The sequence below is a fragment of the Lucilia cuprina genome, chromosome 2 (genome assembly GCF_022045245.1).
Source record: "Lucilia cuprina isolate Lc7/37 chromosome 2, ASM2204524v1, whole genome shotgun sequence".
Taxonomy (NCBI): domain Eukaryota; kingdom Metazoa; phylum Arthropoda; class Insecta; order Diptera; family Calliphoridae; genus Lucilia; species Lucilia cuprina.
The window spans coordinates 36387408-36405073 of NC_060950.1; the positions used below are offsets into that span (position 1 = coordinate 36387408).

A 17666-nucleotide genomic window follows, 5' to 3' on the forward strand; every position below is an offset into this window, starting at 1 on the left:
TTTGTCTTTTGTCTATATATGGCGGCATATTAGTGGCATGATAATGAAAAAAGGCGGCAATGTGTCTTTTAAGTTTATTTTAATTTTACAAAACTAGCAACAAAGAAAAAAGTTGTTTTAGAACAGTTTTATTTAAAAAAAATAAAAAGTTGTTTTCTATAATGAATGTAGATCAATTTAGATTATGTTTAGTTTTAATGAAAATTAGAACTCTCAATTAATTTGAGATAATCTCAAATTGTACTAATTTCTTTTTATAATGATTTTCGATCTATATGTCGATTTTGTCTGCATTTGTAAAGACAAAATAGAATCCTGTTCCCAGACTTCTAAAAAGTTGAAAAATCTTTGCAAAGATCTTTCGCAATCTTTAGAAAACATTCTCACAAAAAAAGTCGTCGAAATACAAAACTACCATTTTGAGTATTGCCAACACATGTAGCTTTAATGTACTGTAAAAAGACATCAGAGAAACCATTTTGAGTGTTGCAAATATGCAATACTGTGACAGTTGACAAATTGCTGAATTGCATAAGATCACCTGTAAAATCAATACTTTAAATATTATGTTTTTAAATTACGTTAATTATCACTTTCCCATTATCCAGTGAAATTGCAAAGTTTCTTATACATATATCGAATATAATGAAATGTTGCATTTCAATTGCTTTTTAAATAAATAAATAACGTAGTGTAATTTTCTTAGTTAGAATATATTGCTTTTGGCTCTTTTTATCTTGTGTTTGATTTCGCCGTGTCAGTTATTTTCCTGTTTTAAGATATGTTAGATAAAATAAAAATTGACTAAAGAAAAAGCCCGCAATTAGATAACAGCATGTAATTAGCTTGTGAAACAAGACTTAATTAACAATGTTTTTGATTGTTTTGAAATAAATAAAAAACAGGAAAAAAAGATTACAATCAATAAATTTTTTGCAATAACAAAATTAAATGAGGGAAGTTATACATATATATGTACATATTCAATATATATTTAAACCAGAGACGGGTATTTATTAATACTTATATGTTATCCTATAAACTACAAGCATAACTGTTACAGAATTTATGACCATCACTGTTTTAACTTTAGTAACTTCTTTGATATTATATCACAAGAATTTCAAGAAAATTTTTAACAAATAAAGCATAAGTTTTCCTTAAGAAAAATACCTTAAAGTTCTCCAGAAAAACAAAAAGAGTCGTAGCAGCAATTGATCTTATTTCATTTCGACAAAAACACAATATTCACTTGTTTGTCTGACAGTTGGAATTCACTTTGAAGTTTGACTGCATTACGATTACAAGCGCAATGAAAATTGCAGATCGTTTTTTTTGGCGTCAGGAAAAAACAATTTATCAACATGTGTATTGTTGATGCCACATACAATGAAGCACACCAAAAAAATTTTAATTTTAGAATTTATTGATTGATTTTTCGTATATATGCTTTGATGCTGTTGTTATTGTTGTTGTTGCTATAAAATTTAAATAGTTTATTTAAAAGCCAGCATGATTAAAATGTAGATTTTTTTGGTTTTTGATTTTTTCTAGATTCTGGCAGCGAATCGGGCTCACATAAAAGTATTAGGGAAAAAAGACCATCGGGACCATCGGATGGTAAACCAACCAGAGTAAGAACGGTGCTCAACGAAAAGCAATTACATACATTAAGGTAAGTTTTAAACATACATACATACATACATACATACATACATACATACATACATACATACATACATACATACATACATACATACATACATACATACATACATATATTCTGGTGGTTTCCTTTCCATAAAACTAATTTGATTTTGTTTGTCTTTTCTTTTTCATTAATATCATTTTAGAACCTGCTATAATGCTAATCCGCGACCTGATGCGCTCATGAAAGAGCAACTGGTAGAAATGACCGGTCTTTCACCACGCGTCATACGTGTGTGGTTTCAAAATAAACGCTGTAAAGATAAAAAGAAAACCATACAAATGAAATTGCAAATGCAACAGGAAAAGGTAAATGAACTTTAATTTGAAATATTTATAATTAAAACACGGAAGTGTATTAATTAATATATGTTTGCATTAATTAGTTTTTATGCATACATCTGTTAGCATTTAAATAAATATTAAAATGGCTTTTTTTTTGTTGAATTTAAATTTAATAATATTTTTTCTACTTTTGATCTTTGTAGGAGGGTCGCAAACTGGGCTATGGTGCTATGCAGGGTATTCCTATGATAGCCAGTTCTCCGGTTCGGCATGATTCACCTTTGAACCTGCAGGGCATCGATGTGCAAACATATCAACCGCCATGGAAAGCTTTGTCTGACTTTGCCCTCCATGCTGATCTCGATAGCAATGGTGCCATTAACACTCATACACCAGCATTTCAACAACTAGTCAATCAGGTGGGTTTCAGAAAAACTTCAGCACTTTAACGTTTTACCAACATATCTACGATATTATTTTGGAAACTGTAAAAATTTAAGGTTTTGGGAACAAAAGAAGCAATCTTCATTGTTATAGTTTTCGAAATAATTCGGAAAATCGTGAGTTTTTGTAGATATTAACAATTTTGTTAAAACTTGGAACAGAAAATGAAGATTGCCTTTGGATCAACACTATTTATTTATCAGATTTTTTTCTCGACAAATTTCTCTTCTTCTACTTCTTCTTAAATAATTTGTATTTTTTTATTCCATTACAGATGCATGGTTATGATTTGAATGGTATGCCTCCCTTGCAGCCCCATCAACAGGGACCACACCCGCCGCCACCAGGTCAACAAATGAATGGACCACCCGGTGGTAGTATGGACTCAGGAATTACCTCACATCATCATCCGGACAGTACCGATTCCTATGTGACCTATCTGGAGAGTGAAGATAGTATGCCTGGCAGTCCGTAGAAAAGCGAATGCTAAAGTATCTAATGTGCTTCTTTTGTTGCTTCACAAACAGAAACCAAACTAATGTTGACACTATCATCATCATCAACATCATCCACATCCTCGTCCACCTCCAATTGTGCGTCATCAGCAGCAGCATTCTCGGCCTCAACGTCTGCCGCCACATCCATATCATCACCGCCTACTACAACATCTATTGGGTTTGCCGCTCTAAACAACAATGGCATTAATAGACCAAGTGACATTTCCGGCAACTCAACTTCGATACAAATGCCTTCGGCCACGGAGCAATTGATACAGATGCTACATAAGGTAACTGGCGGTACAACAACACCTCCACCACCAGCACATCCATCACAACAACAGCAGCATCCATTGAGCAACTTTACACATCCAACCGGAGTGCTATTAAATCGTTGAATGTATCAATGACGTTCAAAATCAGGGCCTGTGCAATACAACCCACAACTTATAATAGAAATACAGAATTTATTCTGCACATCATCCTCTTCTCACACACTCTGCTTCTTTTCGACGTGAGATTGAAAACGTTGTTTATTTTCAATTTCAATTTGAAATCTAACCTCAAAAATTGTACCAAAAATTTAATATTTGAAATATTAGAGGAAATTAAGAAAGTTGATTAGTTAAAAACAAGGAAAAGTTATAACAAACAAATAAAGAAACAAAAAAAAATAATTAGGGACATTTAAATTTAGACTTAAATATTGTTGTTTTAACATTTTGTTTTTGTAAATTTGTAATAGTTTTTGTTTAAATGGAGTGAAAAAGTTGTGGAAGTCATTAAAATTTTTAAAAGAAGTTGATATAAATTTTTGTTTTCCAATTTTTTTTTTTAAATATCATTTTATTTGAAATATATAATTCAATTTAATTCTACCACAACTTTCTAAGAATTTAAACAAACATTACAGAAAAAGGATTTGAAATTGATAATCAAGAACTAATCAAACCAAAACCTGTAACTGTAAAATAAAATGTTTAAACTATTTTTTTTTTTAATTAATATTTTGTTAAAACAAAAACTAAGAAAAACGTTAAAAATGAATACAAAAATGCTCACTCACTTAAAAAGTTAAAAATATATTTTCCTTAAATAAAATGAATTTGTAAAGTAATTAAATCTATACATATTTATAACAATAATAATGAACGTCATATTTAAATGTAAATATTTTCGAAACTTTTTTTCGTTTTATGTTTAACATTTTAACTGTTTTCGTTTATTAATTGATAAAATAAATCCCAAAGTTAAAATCATCTTCTCCCCATATGTTTTTCTAATTATAATGAATTGAAACCAAAATATACATAAAACAAACAAACAAACAAACAAACATACATACATATGTACTATATAGACGTATTCATTGTAAGAAAAACAAACTAATTGTGTATTATATAAAAAAAAATAATAAAAATCAACAACTAACTTGACTAAATCTAAACAAAAGAATCTTATAGTAATTATTAATAAAAAAACAAATTAAATAAATAAACAAAATTGTAAAATAGTATTATGTAAAATTATTATTATTATTATTGTTTTTCTTTAATTTTAAGTTTTTCTCTTTTCAGTTATTCGTATTGATTTATTATTACAAATTATTATTCTTATTATTAATTTAATTAGAGATTTAAGTAAATAAGTACTACAAGAAAAAAATAAATAAAACAAATGTTTATATATTCATAGTTATGTAAAAAAATAAAAACAAGTAAAAAAAACTTAAAACTCTGTATTTTTAACTTCATTTCTGACAAATGAAAAACAAATTAATTTTTAGTATTCATAGAAAATGTTTGAAAATTTAAACAAAAAAAGTAATAAAAAACTATATTAACAGAAATTTAAAGAGTTTTATTAAGTAATTATTAGATGATGAAATCAACCATTAACAAATAAAATTTTATATTCGGCTGTGCCTTCACTATAGTCTATTTACAATTTTATTACAAAAAACCTAAAAACTATCAGTTTTAAACCGGAAAAGAGGACTACCAGAAAATACAATTTCATTCGTCAGGGCGTGTTTAATTTATATATTATTTTATGTTAAATAGCAAACAAATTCGCTCTTATTGACTCTGAGTATTTATATAATTTAATAAAAGAAATTCAAATTTTCATAAATATATATAGGTAAATATTTAGAACCGATTGCTATGTCAATCCTTTGCTCCTAGTTTAGACTGAAGTTCAGTAAATGGCTTAATATGTAAGGCTTTTGTAAAAATTAATTTTTAACACAAACTTTAGTAATATTATCACGAATGAAAAAAGTATAGATCTATAAGCTTAGCTAGTTTGATTTCAGAAGTACTTGCCGTACCGATGCACCCATTATTGATTCATTTTTAAGATCTTATAAAGCTTATTACCAATCCAGGTTACAATTGAGATAATTTTATTTTTCCTTTATGAAATTCAATTTGCATGACAGGAAAATAGCTTTTCGTTACACAGTCACTCATTTTAAACTTTGTGGTTTTGTTGATCTCTATTCGATCTTTGAAATTCCAATGGTAGTAAAAACTAATTAAACTTGCTGTTTCAGCTACGAGGGGCTACGATGTAATTTATGGAAATTATACCCTCTGTACATTCCTACTGTAAATACAACACGTATTGTAGTCAGCTTGGCTACCGGAACATATGTCTCATTATAATTGACTCCATACTTTAATAGAAATTCAATACGAACTTTGTATCTTGATATTTTTCCATTAGAATCCTCCTTTAAACGAAAACTCCATTAGGCTTTAAAAGTTTTACGTTCTTGTGTTTGTTTGTAACACCCAAAAATATTGGTCCTAGACCCTCCTTAAAGTATACCAATCGCCTCAGAATCATTTTCTGAGTCGATTTAGCTATGTCCGTCTGCCCGTCCGTCTGTGTGTTCATGTAAACCATACTCACTTACATACATACATACATGTAGGATTATTCTTCTTAAAATCCCGATATAGATACCAAAATATAGGATTTCACTCCTCATTTTAAATAAAACGCACTTTTGTTCATATTCAACTTATAAACTATTTTATTAATTCTAAATTCAATTCATTCGTTTCATCCAGTCAAAAATGATCTTGAGTGTTCAATGTCAAACTAAAAACTAAACTGTCCCTCGTCCGTATTGTTCTACTCTACTATTTGTTTCAATGTCATCGTCCCTATTAGTCTTGTTCGTTATTGTCCTCTTCCAGTATGGGTCGACTACGGTTGATACCCTACAATCGGCCCTCCTGACGGCAATACGGCTCGGATTGCCACCTCTTCATAAATTCTGCAACCGTGGTGGTTTTGGCTGGACCTTCATGGTCTCCAACCTTTTGCACTTCGTACCTTCCATGAGGTAATTTACTCAAAATCTTATATGGTCCGAGGAATTTCCCCTTCAGCTTAAGACCTGTCCCGAACTGAGTCCGCTTAATGGCGACTAACTCATTCAACTCGTACTCTTCTTCTGCTTTACGTTTGCTGTTAAAAGTCTTAATATTCTCGTTCTGAACTTTAGCTATATTACACCTAGCAGATGCTCGAACCTCATCACGATCATTCATCAGCTCATTTACCGCTTCGTCCTCGAGTATTTCACGCAAATCAGGATAGTCTGGCAACCTCATCTCAACACCGGTCAACAATTTAAATGTTGAATACTGCGTACTTCTGGATACAACGGAGTTTATCATGGTTTGTACACGCCTTACATGTTTGTACCAACTTTTCGGAACTTCACTGCACAGCTTTGATATCATAGGAACTACTATCTTGTGCATTCGCTCCACCTGACCATTGCCTCGCGGAACACCTGTAGCAATTAACAAATGCTGTATGTTCTCATCCTTACAATAGTCTTTAAACGCATTGGAGGTGAACGCTGCTCCTCTATCGGTTACTATTCGCATTGGGTTCCCAAAAACTGCAGATTGTCTTTCCAAACAATCGATTACTGACTTCGCATCCGTCGATTTCGTTGGATAAAGCCATACGAATTTGGTAAATCCATCAACGACAACAAAAATGTAGTTATACGTCTTCTTTGTCATCTCCATCGGACCAACATGGTCCACGTGATACGTCTTCAGAGGAACATCTTCTTTATCGATTGGGTTAAGCAACCCTTCTTTCTTCCCAGACTTAGCGTCAGTGATGATGCACTCCACGCAACCTCTAACTACTTTCGGCACTTTTGTGGCCAACTTCGGAATGTGATATTGTCTCTCGACAATTTCCTGGGTCTTCGCGATACCATAGTGACCATGGTTATGTGCAAGCTTTATAATTTCGTCTTCCATCTGGACTGGTACCACTATAAGTTCCTTAACGGGATCCTTAAACAAAACACCATTCTTCATATAAAAGTCTTCGTAGTCACCATATTCCAAAATAGCTCTTATCACCTTGGTTCGATCGTCATTCTCCTGTGCTTCTTTCATTCGGTGGGTTAAACTGCTCTCTACAATCAAACATGACATTCGACTCAATGCGTCAACATGCTTCATCTTAGTGCCCGGTCGATGCTCAATCTCATAAGAGAAATCTTGCAAAAACATTGCCCATCTTGATATTCTGGGTGGCACATCTTTCTTATTCATCGTCATCTTAAAAGCACTACAGTCCGTCACAATTTTGAAAGGTATTCCCAGTAAATATACACGCCACTTCTTTAGCGCCTCAATTATGGCTAGAACTTCTAGTTCGTAAGAGTGATACTTCTCTTCATAGGGTTTGGTTCTCCGACTCATGAACTGTACGGGATGCAACTGCTGATCATCAACGCTTTTTTGCAATAGTATAGCACCATATCCGTATTTACTTGCGTCTGCATGTCCTTCTGTAATCGCGTCTGGATCGTATAATTTCAATACTGGTGCACTAACTAAAGCCCCTTTCAATTGTCGACAGGATATTAACACCTCATCAGTAATATTAAACTGCACATTCTTACGTAATAAATCCGATAATGGTTTAGCTATTACCGCATAATTCTCCATAAACTTCCTAAAGTATGAGGTTAGACCCAAAAACCGTTGAACTGCTTTCTTATCGGTGGGGATGGGAAAGTTGTTCACAGCTTTTATCTTTTCGTCCGATGGTTTTATTGAACCATTCTGCACCACATAACCGAGAAAATTTACTTGCTCCTGCAAAATCTGGCACTTACTCCATTTTACTCGCAAACCACTCATTTCTGCTCTCTCCAACACTAACTCGAACTTCTGTACACCTTCTACCACATCCTTAGAGGGAATGATGATATCGTCCATGTAAACTATGATAGTACCGTCACGTATAAGATCCATCAACACTGCAGATATAAACCGCGTAAAAACTGCTGGCGAGTTACTAATGCCAAAAGGCACATACAGGAATTCAAACTGTCCGTTACTCGTTACGAATGATGTATACTTTCTGGATGACTCTTCCAACGGGACATGGAAAAATCCATTCACCAGATCGAGGGTAGTATAAACACTAGCTTTCTGCAACTTATCCAGAACTTCTTCTATCAGCGGCATCGGGAAATGGTCTCGTACAATCTTCTGGTTCAGTTTTCTATAATCACAGCATAACCTTTTTGATCCGTCTTTCTTTGCTGCCAAAACAATCGGGGAAGCATACTCCGATGTGCTGGGCTGGATTATCTTCTGCTGCAACCATTCCGCTACTTGGGTATCCACTATGCGCTGGTCTGAGAAAGGGATACGTCTAGGTTGTTGGAATACTGGAATGTCATCCTTCAAAATTATCTTCATTTTCACTGGACTCTCGAAATCATCTTTTGGTTCATATTCTTCGATCATGTTCTCCACTTTATCTGCTATTTCACCTTCTAGATGTTTTAAATCTAACTCCACCTTCGGTGCATACTGCTCCATATTCAAGCAAATACTCTCAAACTCCTTCAGAAACATGTTCTCGTTCGACACCTCTTTAAAAATTGCTTCACCGTTACAAATCGTCACCACTGCTTTTCGCATCAAACTATTTCCAATCATTATGGAGTGAATAGCGTCATTCTCCCTAACGACATAAAACGTCACATCAAAACTCAAATTGTCGATCTTTACTTTAATGTCAAAGCGACCCATAGTCACAATCTCACTATCGCCAATACCGTATAATTTCACCTTTTCTGGAACAAACTCCACATCGCCTAAAATAATCAGAATATCATTTCGAATAATGCAAACGTCACATCCTGTATCGATCAATGCTGAAAACGTTTTCCCCTTAATTGTAACGTTTTTGAAAATCAAGTTCGGACCTTTACGAACCATATTCGCTTGACCCTGCTCCGACTTAACGACCTTTGACTCCGACTTTCCATTCTGGCATTCGAAAGAACGATGTCCAAATTTCCGGCATTTAAAGCACTTAACTTCTTTCTGTGGACAATCTTTTGCCAAATGTGTGGTACCGCCACACTTAAAACATCTTCTGTCAGATTTACTCGTTTCGGGCTTATCGGTTTCGACTTTCCTCTCATTCGTAAATAGCTCCTTTCCTTTGTTTGATGACCGAGGATTGAATCTAATCTTCTCGTAAACTGATATCTGTCGTTTGAGTTCACTTATGCTATCCGCTTGGTACAAAACTGATTTATTAAATTTCGAATCTGGAACCCCGTCTATAAAATATTCCACTATGCTCTTTTCGTCTAAATCAATCCGCTTACTAATCTCCATTAGAGAATACAAGTATTCTAGCATCGTCTCATTCTTATTCAGTTTTCTACTGCGTAACTGTCTGTGAACTTCAGCCGACGAAAAAAAAGTACCAAACTCCTTACGTAGACTTCTTTTTAATGCTGTCCAATCTTTCACACCATTCAGGCTTCGCACGTACATTTTTGCAGCACCTACTAATAATTGTCTCGCATAGACAAACATCTGAAGTGAGGTCCACTGCACTATTTCAGCCATCTCTTCGAACTCGGAAATCCACTGATTAACGTCAGGTGAATTCGTACCATTGAATGTCGAAAGACTATCCTCCACATCTTTCAGTGAGTACATACTCTTCTGTGCTGGGGTTATCATCCCACCAACGGCGACATTACCGACGACATCACCGACCGCATCACCGACAACAGAACCGACTGAACTCAAATGATCATCCGTGTCTACCCTAGCGTCTGAAAAATCTAGTTCGTAATGCCCTAAGAGTCTTTCCTGTAAGTCAGCTTTAAGTCCTTTAACACTCAAACCTAACTTTTCCAACTCCTCCTTAAGAGCATTAACGCTCAGTCCTAAAATTGTTTCTCTGTCCATTATAATATTACAATATAATAAAAGTTACAATATTAAAGTATTCAATAAAAATTATTAAAAATCAATAAAAAATCAATTATTATCAAATTAATCCAAAACTACGTTAAATCAGAAATTAATTCACAAAAATTCAAAACCGGTTAAAAGTTATCAAAATTCAATTCACAAAAATTCATCATCAAATCAATAAAAAGTTACTTTAATTCCACGAAAATCCAATTACGATTCAATTAATCAAAGTTACCTTAACTTCACAAAAATTCAATTGTGATTCAATTAATCAAAGTTACTTTAACTTCATAAAAATCCAAATATTATTTACTCTAATTTCACCAAAGTTTAATTATCATTTAATCAAAAGTTACTTTAATTTCATAAAAGATCAATTATCATCTAGATTAATTAAAAATTCCTCCCACGAAAATAAAATATTAAAATTTAACGATTACAATATTTTACTTATCTGCAACCTGTACCATATATGTACTTCTCAGCTAGGCAACAGCGACAACAAACACACTATATACTGCTACCTCTTTACGAAGCAATTACAGCAACAACAACACGTCGTCTTCACTAGGCATATACAGCAAAATTTCTTCACAAGGCAAAAAAAACAGCATACACTTCACTAAGCAACACCAAAAGAAATACACAGCTTTTTTCCTCCTTCACTAGTTAAAGTTTTTTGTCACCGAGCAGCAATTCACAACAAAAATTTGCAACGTCTTTTTGTAAAAACAACAAACACTATATGATCTGTTCCACTTAAACCACACCACTCACAACAAGATTGAACAAGCCTTTTTTCCATTCATTTTCCACAACACAAGTTCTTTTCGTAACGTCTTTTTATTCTTATCTTTTCTTCCTACTCCAACAACACACAAACAAACGTATATACAAACGTAAGTTTCAACACAAGTTTTCTCCTTCTTTTAAGCAACAACAACTTTCTGCCTTGCTCCACAACAACACACAAGCAACAACAACGTCTGTTTGTTTTGCTTCACGACAACACAATTTAGAGTACGAAACTCTCTTCTTTATTTAAGCAACAACAAAATTATTTTTGTTTCACTCCACAACAACACAATGTCATCGTCCCTATTAGTCTTGTTCGTTATTGTCCTCTTCCAGTATGGGTCGACTACGGTTGATACCCTACATACATACATACATACATACATACATACATACATACATACATACATACATACATACATACATACATACATACATACATACATACATACATACTCTTTTCTTGGTTCAAGGACGAACGCTATTGAAAATGGTTGAAATCGGTCCATTATTTCTCCTAGGCCCCATACAACCGTACCCCCCGAATCGGACCTTTAGGCTCATAATTACGTAAAATGTTTTATAATGTCAACAAAAATCAGCAAAAATTATTTCTATAGAACAATAAATGACATTATAAATTTTTATAGTGATCGGGCCTCATTTGACCCTAGCCCCCATAAAAACACCCCTTCAGAAAATTACTTGAAGTTCAAAATTAACATATAATTACTAATAAAACGATTAAAATCTACATAAATAACTTTGAATTAGACGTAAATTCATCTACAAAAATTTATAAGGATAGGCCCGTATTTACCCCTTCTCCCCTATGAGCCCTCTGTAGAAAATCTCTTTTCTTGTAAAAAAGTAAAAATATTCTACACTAAAACAAATTGAATGCTTTATTAAAAAAAAACCACAATTTTAACATACTGACTGGTGTAGGGTATCATATGGTCGGCAATATCCGACTATAAATTCATACTTGTTTTTCTGTATTCCAAAAGCATGGTTTTTACAAATGCGGTTGAATGGCTAATTTTCACCAAGTTCAGTTATAATTTAACTACCTCTTAGCACTTTTTATTTTCACCAAATTCAGTTAAATTTTACCGAACAAATTTAACCTAAAAATTTTAGTTAAAAAAATTCAGTTAAGCTACGTTCACAATGCTGGAGTACTCCACACTCCAGCAAATTGTATTTCTTTCTTTTTCATACCAATATAATTTCAAAATTGAGAGTCAAAGATTATTAACTCCAGAGTGTAAATTATTTTGTTAACTTGTTAATATGTAAACTTTGTTTATTCAATAACTTTATAAATTTTGTTATTATTTTAATCAAGTGTTCATTAATTTTATATATCAAATTTGTTGAAAGAAAAATTTCGTTACTTCTAAATAAAATTTAATTAAAGACAGAAGTCTTAAATCGTTCATTATTCAAGAGGTTATGGGCCTCCACAATTTCACGAAATTAAATAAAATTTAAACGCAAATTAAACGAATTATCCTAGCAGTTCGACAAAGAGTCAATGCATACGAAAAAGACACCAATTTCCACTAATAGTTACCCACCTGGATGATCGTAATTCGTATGTTTTGGGTCATTCGTCACGAATGTACCCTTTGTAATCGAGAATGAAGACAGTCGTCTCTTTACTGTCCTCAAGTAACCTAGAGACTATATTCCTAGAAGTTATTTTTTTTTCGAGAATGAAGACAGTCTTCACTTTAGTGTCCCCTTTGTAAGCGAAAATGGAAATTTAATGTGGAAATGATATAGTTGGAACGTGAGTTATGGGATGTTATAACGTCTGATATTCCGGAGCAGCCGGATGATAAATTGCTGGTACGAGATGGAAAAGCTAGAGCTGTAATTTATTTATTTATTTCAAGTAATATAAAAAGCCTTCTTAGGCCAATAATTATATATTACACGTTTTAACACCTGAATAAAAATTAACAAAATTGAGTAAAAAAATAAACTTAATTTAACTATAAAAAAATGTATATACACTTAAACAAGTAGGCTCCCCAGCCAAATGAATCATTACGGATTACTAATAAAAATATTAATAAAATCCCAAAGTAGTAGCCACAAGTGTAAAATGAAAAAGAGAAAATCTAAAATTACCTAAGCAATATCAGAATAGTACGCTAGAAGTTTCAAACGAAAGGCATTATTGGAGTGAGAAAAAATACGAAGATCCAGGGGCAGAAAGTTCCAAATTCTAGCCACCTTAACAACAAAAGAACGTTCAAATAAACCACTTCTTATCCTAGGTATAATAATCTGGGTATTCCTAGTAGAATGAGAAAAGCAAAATTCAGAGCAAATATAGTAAGGAATACCCGTATTAATAATCCTATCACAAATATCGCGATGAAATTCAGCACAATAAAATATTATGTAAATATAAATATATCCACAAAATTTTATAGGGCTTGGTCCATATTTGCCCCTAGCCCCCATATAAAGCCTCTTTCAGAAAATTAGTTTTTCATCCATAAATTGCTTAAATGTATCGGAACAAGGGAATATTGAAGATAAATGCTTTATTATGAAAAATAAATCACATTTAATATTCATAACTGGTGTAGGGTATCATATGGTCAACCACGCCCGACTATGCTTTCTTACCTGTTTTTATGTTATCTTTGTCAAATCATGTTAGCCAACTCTTTGTTATACAACTATGTTATGATTTCCCTCTTCTATCATCATGTCTCAACACTTGAACAGCTGAATGTCGTAATATATATTAGGTATGTTCGTATACTCGATAATTTGTAACAATTTGCAACAATTATTATTGGATTCCGTTCACGTACGTTCAAAAAATTGCAACGAGAGAGTAAGAGAGCGGTAAAAATTACAGTTTGTTGATAGAGAATTTTTTGATTTTACTGAATATTTTTCCCCACTAAAAAATATCCAACTTATATTTACAACATATGATTGATTTATAAATATGTAAACAAACCAAAGAAATAAAAAATTTGGTAAATTTAAATTTTTTGAAAGAAATATATATATTAACACACGAATATTAAATAATTATTTGTAATTATATTCATTTTAAATTTATTTATCATAAATTAGTTTTTAAAAGAGTTTATTTGTCATGAAATATCACAACAAAAATTGTCAATCTAGCGCTTTCAAAACAATTTAGTTTGTCTTTCTCTTAGCGATTTTGTGTAAATTTTTATTTTAATAATATGTTTGTATCATGAAGTTTTAAAACAATAATATATTTTTAATGATACTACATGTTTTGTTAACTTTAAATATCCATTTATTTATAGGAAAAGTCAAAGTTACAATTATTTGTTTTTTAATATTTTGTTAGCTATTGAGATTTCAGCAAAAGGGCATTACCAATCTTTGTTTATAAACAACCAAATTTCAGCTCTTTAGCTTTAACCGTTTAGGCTGTGCGATGATGAATCAGTCAATCAGTCAGTCAGTCAGTCAGTAACGTTAGAATTTTATATATATAGATAAGTTCTTTCTGCGTGTAACTTCCACATTGTATAAAATTTTGAAAATACCTTTAATTGAATCATATTCAATAAATATTTTTTTCTGCGTACAATATTATAGAAAATTCAAATAATATGATGAACGAAAAAGCATTAACAGTACCTTTCTTTCATTAGATTCTCATTTAGTCAGGGGCCTACATGTTAAATTTATTACTTCTATGTTCAATATTGTAAAAAAAAGTACCATTCGTTCATTAAATTAAAATTAAATTCGTATATGTAAATATGTCCCTTTTATGCCTGTTAATGTACAAGAAATTCATTTGAAATAGTACACATTTATATTTTGCTTCGTTATGTAATTCTTCATGAAAAATAAAACAAAAATAAATAAAATCCAATATTTTATGTTTATTATTTGAATTTATACATACAAAATGTGTTGTTCAATAATACCAATTTTTCGGTACTACGAAAGGGCCTGACACTATATAATTCGTACTAGTGGACGTCCACTGTACCCATAAACTTGGATATATAACTAAAATTTCGCCATCCTGATAATTCAAACACTCAAAAAATTTTCAAATGTACAACTACTGACCCTTCTGATGATAATACAATAATCGGTCATAACGCCCATTTAAAGCCGATCCGAAAATCACATTTTTCCATACATTTCTTAAAGATATCATTTGTTGAATTTCTGTGCTTTTTCTTCCACTTATCAACTAAAAAATCATAACTATCACCTAATTGAATAAATTGCATAAATATCACATCTTTTTAAATAACAATATTTCACAATTCGAAGGTTGCACTTGAGAAAATTAATGTAATGTGACGTGACAGACTTTGAAATTCTATAAAAAATAACCCCGCTTAGAATTATTATTTTTTTCTTTTAAATTGAGTTCTATATACTAAACTTGATTTAGATTCAAAGTTTTGAATACTTCTGAATGCCAACTAAAAAGTTATCGGGATAAATCCTGTTTCAACGTGACATTTAGAAGTCTATGAAAGAAAACCGAAAATTTGCTTTTTAAGTATCTTTTTTATATTTGTTTTAAGATAACTATTATCAGAAAACAAATATTTTCGATAAAAGTCCATTAAAATATTAGCCTCATCATAGTGGTTAAGAAAAGCTTTGGGGTCTTTAATATAATAAAATTAGAATCCTTTTCTATAATAATAGATGTTGAAATTTTATTTTTGATGACTTTTAGTTTTTGAGCCACGGTGGACTTTTCGGTGGAAATACCCATATATATAGAAGAAGAAAATAGAAGATAGAAGAAGATATAAAACATACTAAGAGTATAATTTGAAGAAGATTATAATTTGAAGAACAACAAGTAAGAGTTCTATATTCGGCTGTGCCGAATCTTATATACCCTTCACCATGATGTGTTAAAAAACAGTCATTACGAATATTATTACAAAAAATCAAAAATACCAATTGTAGCCCATTTTATATTTTTTAAATTAATCCGGGTTCTACATGTTTAACTTCATATTTCAAGGTTCAATATTATAGAAATTTTAAAAAGTACCTTTTGAATAACGAAAAAGTACCAAAAGTCCCCTTATATATGTTTTGGGCTAATCCGGGCTCTACATACTTAATTTGATGTTTCTAGGTTCAATATTGTAGAAAATTCAAAATGTACCTTTTTTATTGTTTTGTACAAGCATGCACGAAAAATTTAAATTTTTCATGAAATTTTCAGAGGTGGTCTAGGATTTTTAAATAGCGTTCTATTCGATCGTATTTCCAATAGAATTATTGAAAATTCGGATCTCGCAGACATCTGGGGTCTTCTGAAAACTGATTTCAACATACACACAGACAGACAGACGGACATGGCTAAATCGACTCCGCTATCTATAAGGATCCAGAATATATATACTTTATAGGGTCGGAAAATTATATTATAGAAATTACAAACGGGATGACAAACTTATATATACCCTTCTCACGAAGGTGAAGGGTATAAAAATTGGTAGAATATAATAGAAACTACTACTAAAAAATTAAAAATTTCAAAAAGGTACTTTTTGAAATTCCTATAATATTAAAGCTAGAAACATAAAATTATTCATGTAGAACCTGTAAAAGGGAACTCTTTGGAAAATTTTCCTTCCTTTAAATTTAAAAAGTACCTTTTTTAAAATTTCTAATTTCAGAGTCCTGTATAAATCTGTATGTGTAAAGGATGCCAAGACGATGGATAACATGCGTCCAAGCCTAATGGATTTAGTAATACTTCTTTATCTTCTGATGTGAGCATGTTTTCCGCTTTTAGCGTAATTTTGGTTACCACAAAATCTTATTATTGGTCTTGTAATATTTAATCAATCGTCACTCTACACCCTACAAAGAGATAGTAAAGAGACGATTGCCTCCGCTCTCGCTTGTAAGTAATGGGACACTAAAGTGACGACTGTCTGTAAGATATTACAAAAAAATAATGGAACTAAAATTTTAAAATACTCTCCAGAATACTATGGAACAATAATGTGACGATTGACCCAAAAGTTATCTCTTTACTGTCTCTTTGTAGAAGGTAGAGTGACGATTGACTTCTTCGTAGGACAAGCCCATGTTCAAATGGTTGGTCACCTGGGTAGTCAGGCGGCTTGGGGCCACCACAAGTGGTAGGTTAAATGGTCAGTTTGGGACTGTCCCGTCGAACTACTGGGAAGTTCTCACAAGTGTGTTGAAGTTACACAGAACTCGTATATGAAGAGAGGGAAATGTTATTGTTGTAAAACAATGTCACAGTCCAACTTCTTATTATTCTATGTTCATAAATCTACGTTCACAATACTGGAGTACTGCACTCTGTAAACTGTTCAAAATACAGAGTGTCAAATTTATATAATTGTAAATAAACAAAGTAAAATTAATTTTTTTATTTTAATACAATATCAATTTGTTTTCCATTGGTCAAATTGGTCAATATATTAAAAAAAATCTAAAAAAAAGTTGTCTGAAAAGATAATATGAAACTGGTTTAATTTTAAAGTTTTCTAACACGTTCAGAAAACAATTAATGAACATTTTCTTGCGAGAATCTCCTACAACATTGGCAAACCTTATTTTCGTGAGGGATTTCTAATTCTAAGTTGTTTAAACCTCTAGT

General features: G+C 31.9%; 1 protein-coding gene across 1 annotated transcript in view; it reads left to right on the forward strand.

Moving 5' to 3' along the window:
- Positions 1 to 3689, forward strand: part of LOC111674926 (insulin gene enhancer protein isl-1) — a 40386-nt gene extending 36697 nt beyond the window's left edge. The window contains exons 5-9 of the mRNA XM_046956286.1: positions 1555 to 1675; positions 1854 to 2016; positions 2196 to 2411; positions 2711 to 2891; positions 2964 to 3689. Of these exons, the coding sequence (XP_046812242.1) occupies positions 1555 to 1675; positions 1854 to 2016; positions 2196 to 2411; positions 2711 to 2891; positions 2964 to 3331 (1049 nt within the window). The 3' untranslated portion in view covers positions 3332 to 3689. The remainder of the gene's footprint in view (positions 1 to 1554; positions 1676 to 1853; positions 2017 to 2195; positions 2412 to 2710; positions 2892 to 2963) is intronic.
- Positions 3690 to 17666: the final 13977 nt, after the last annotated feature.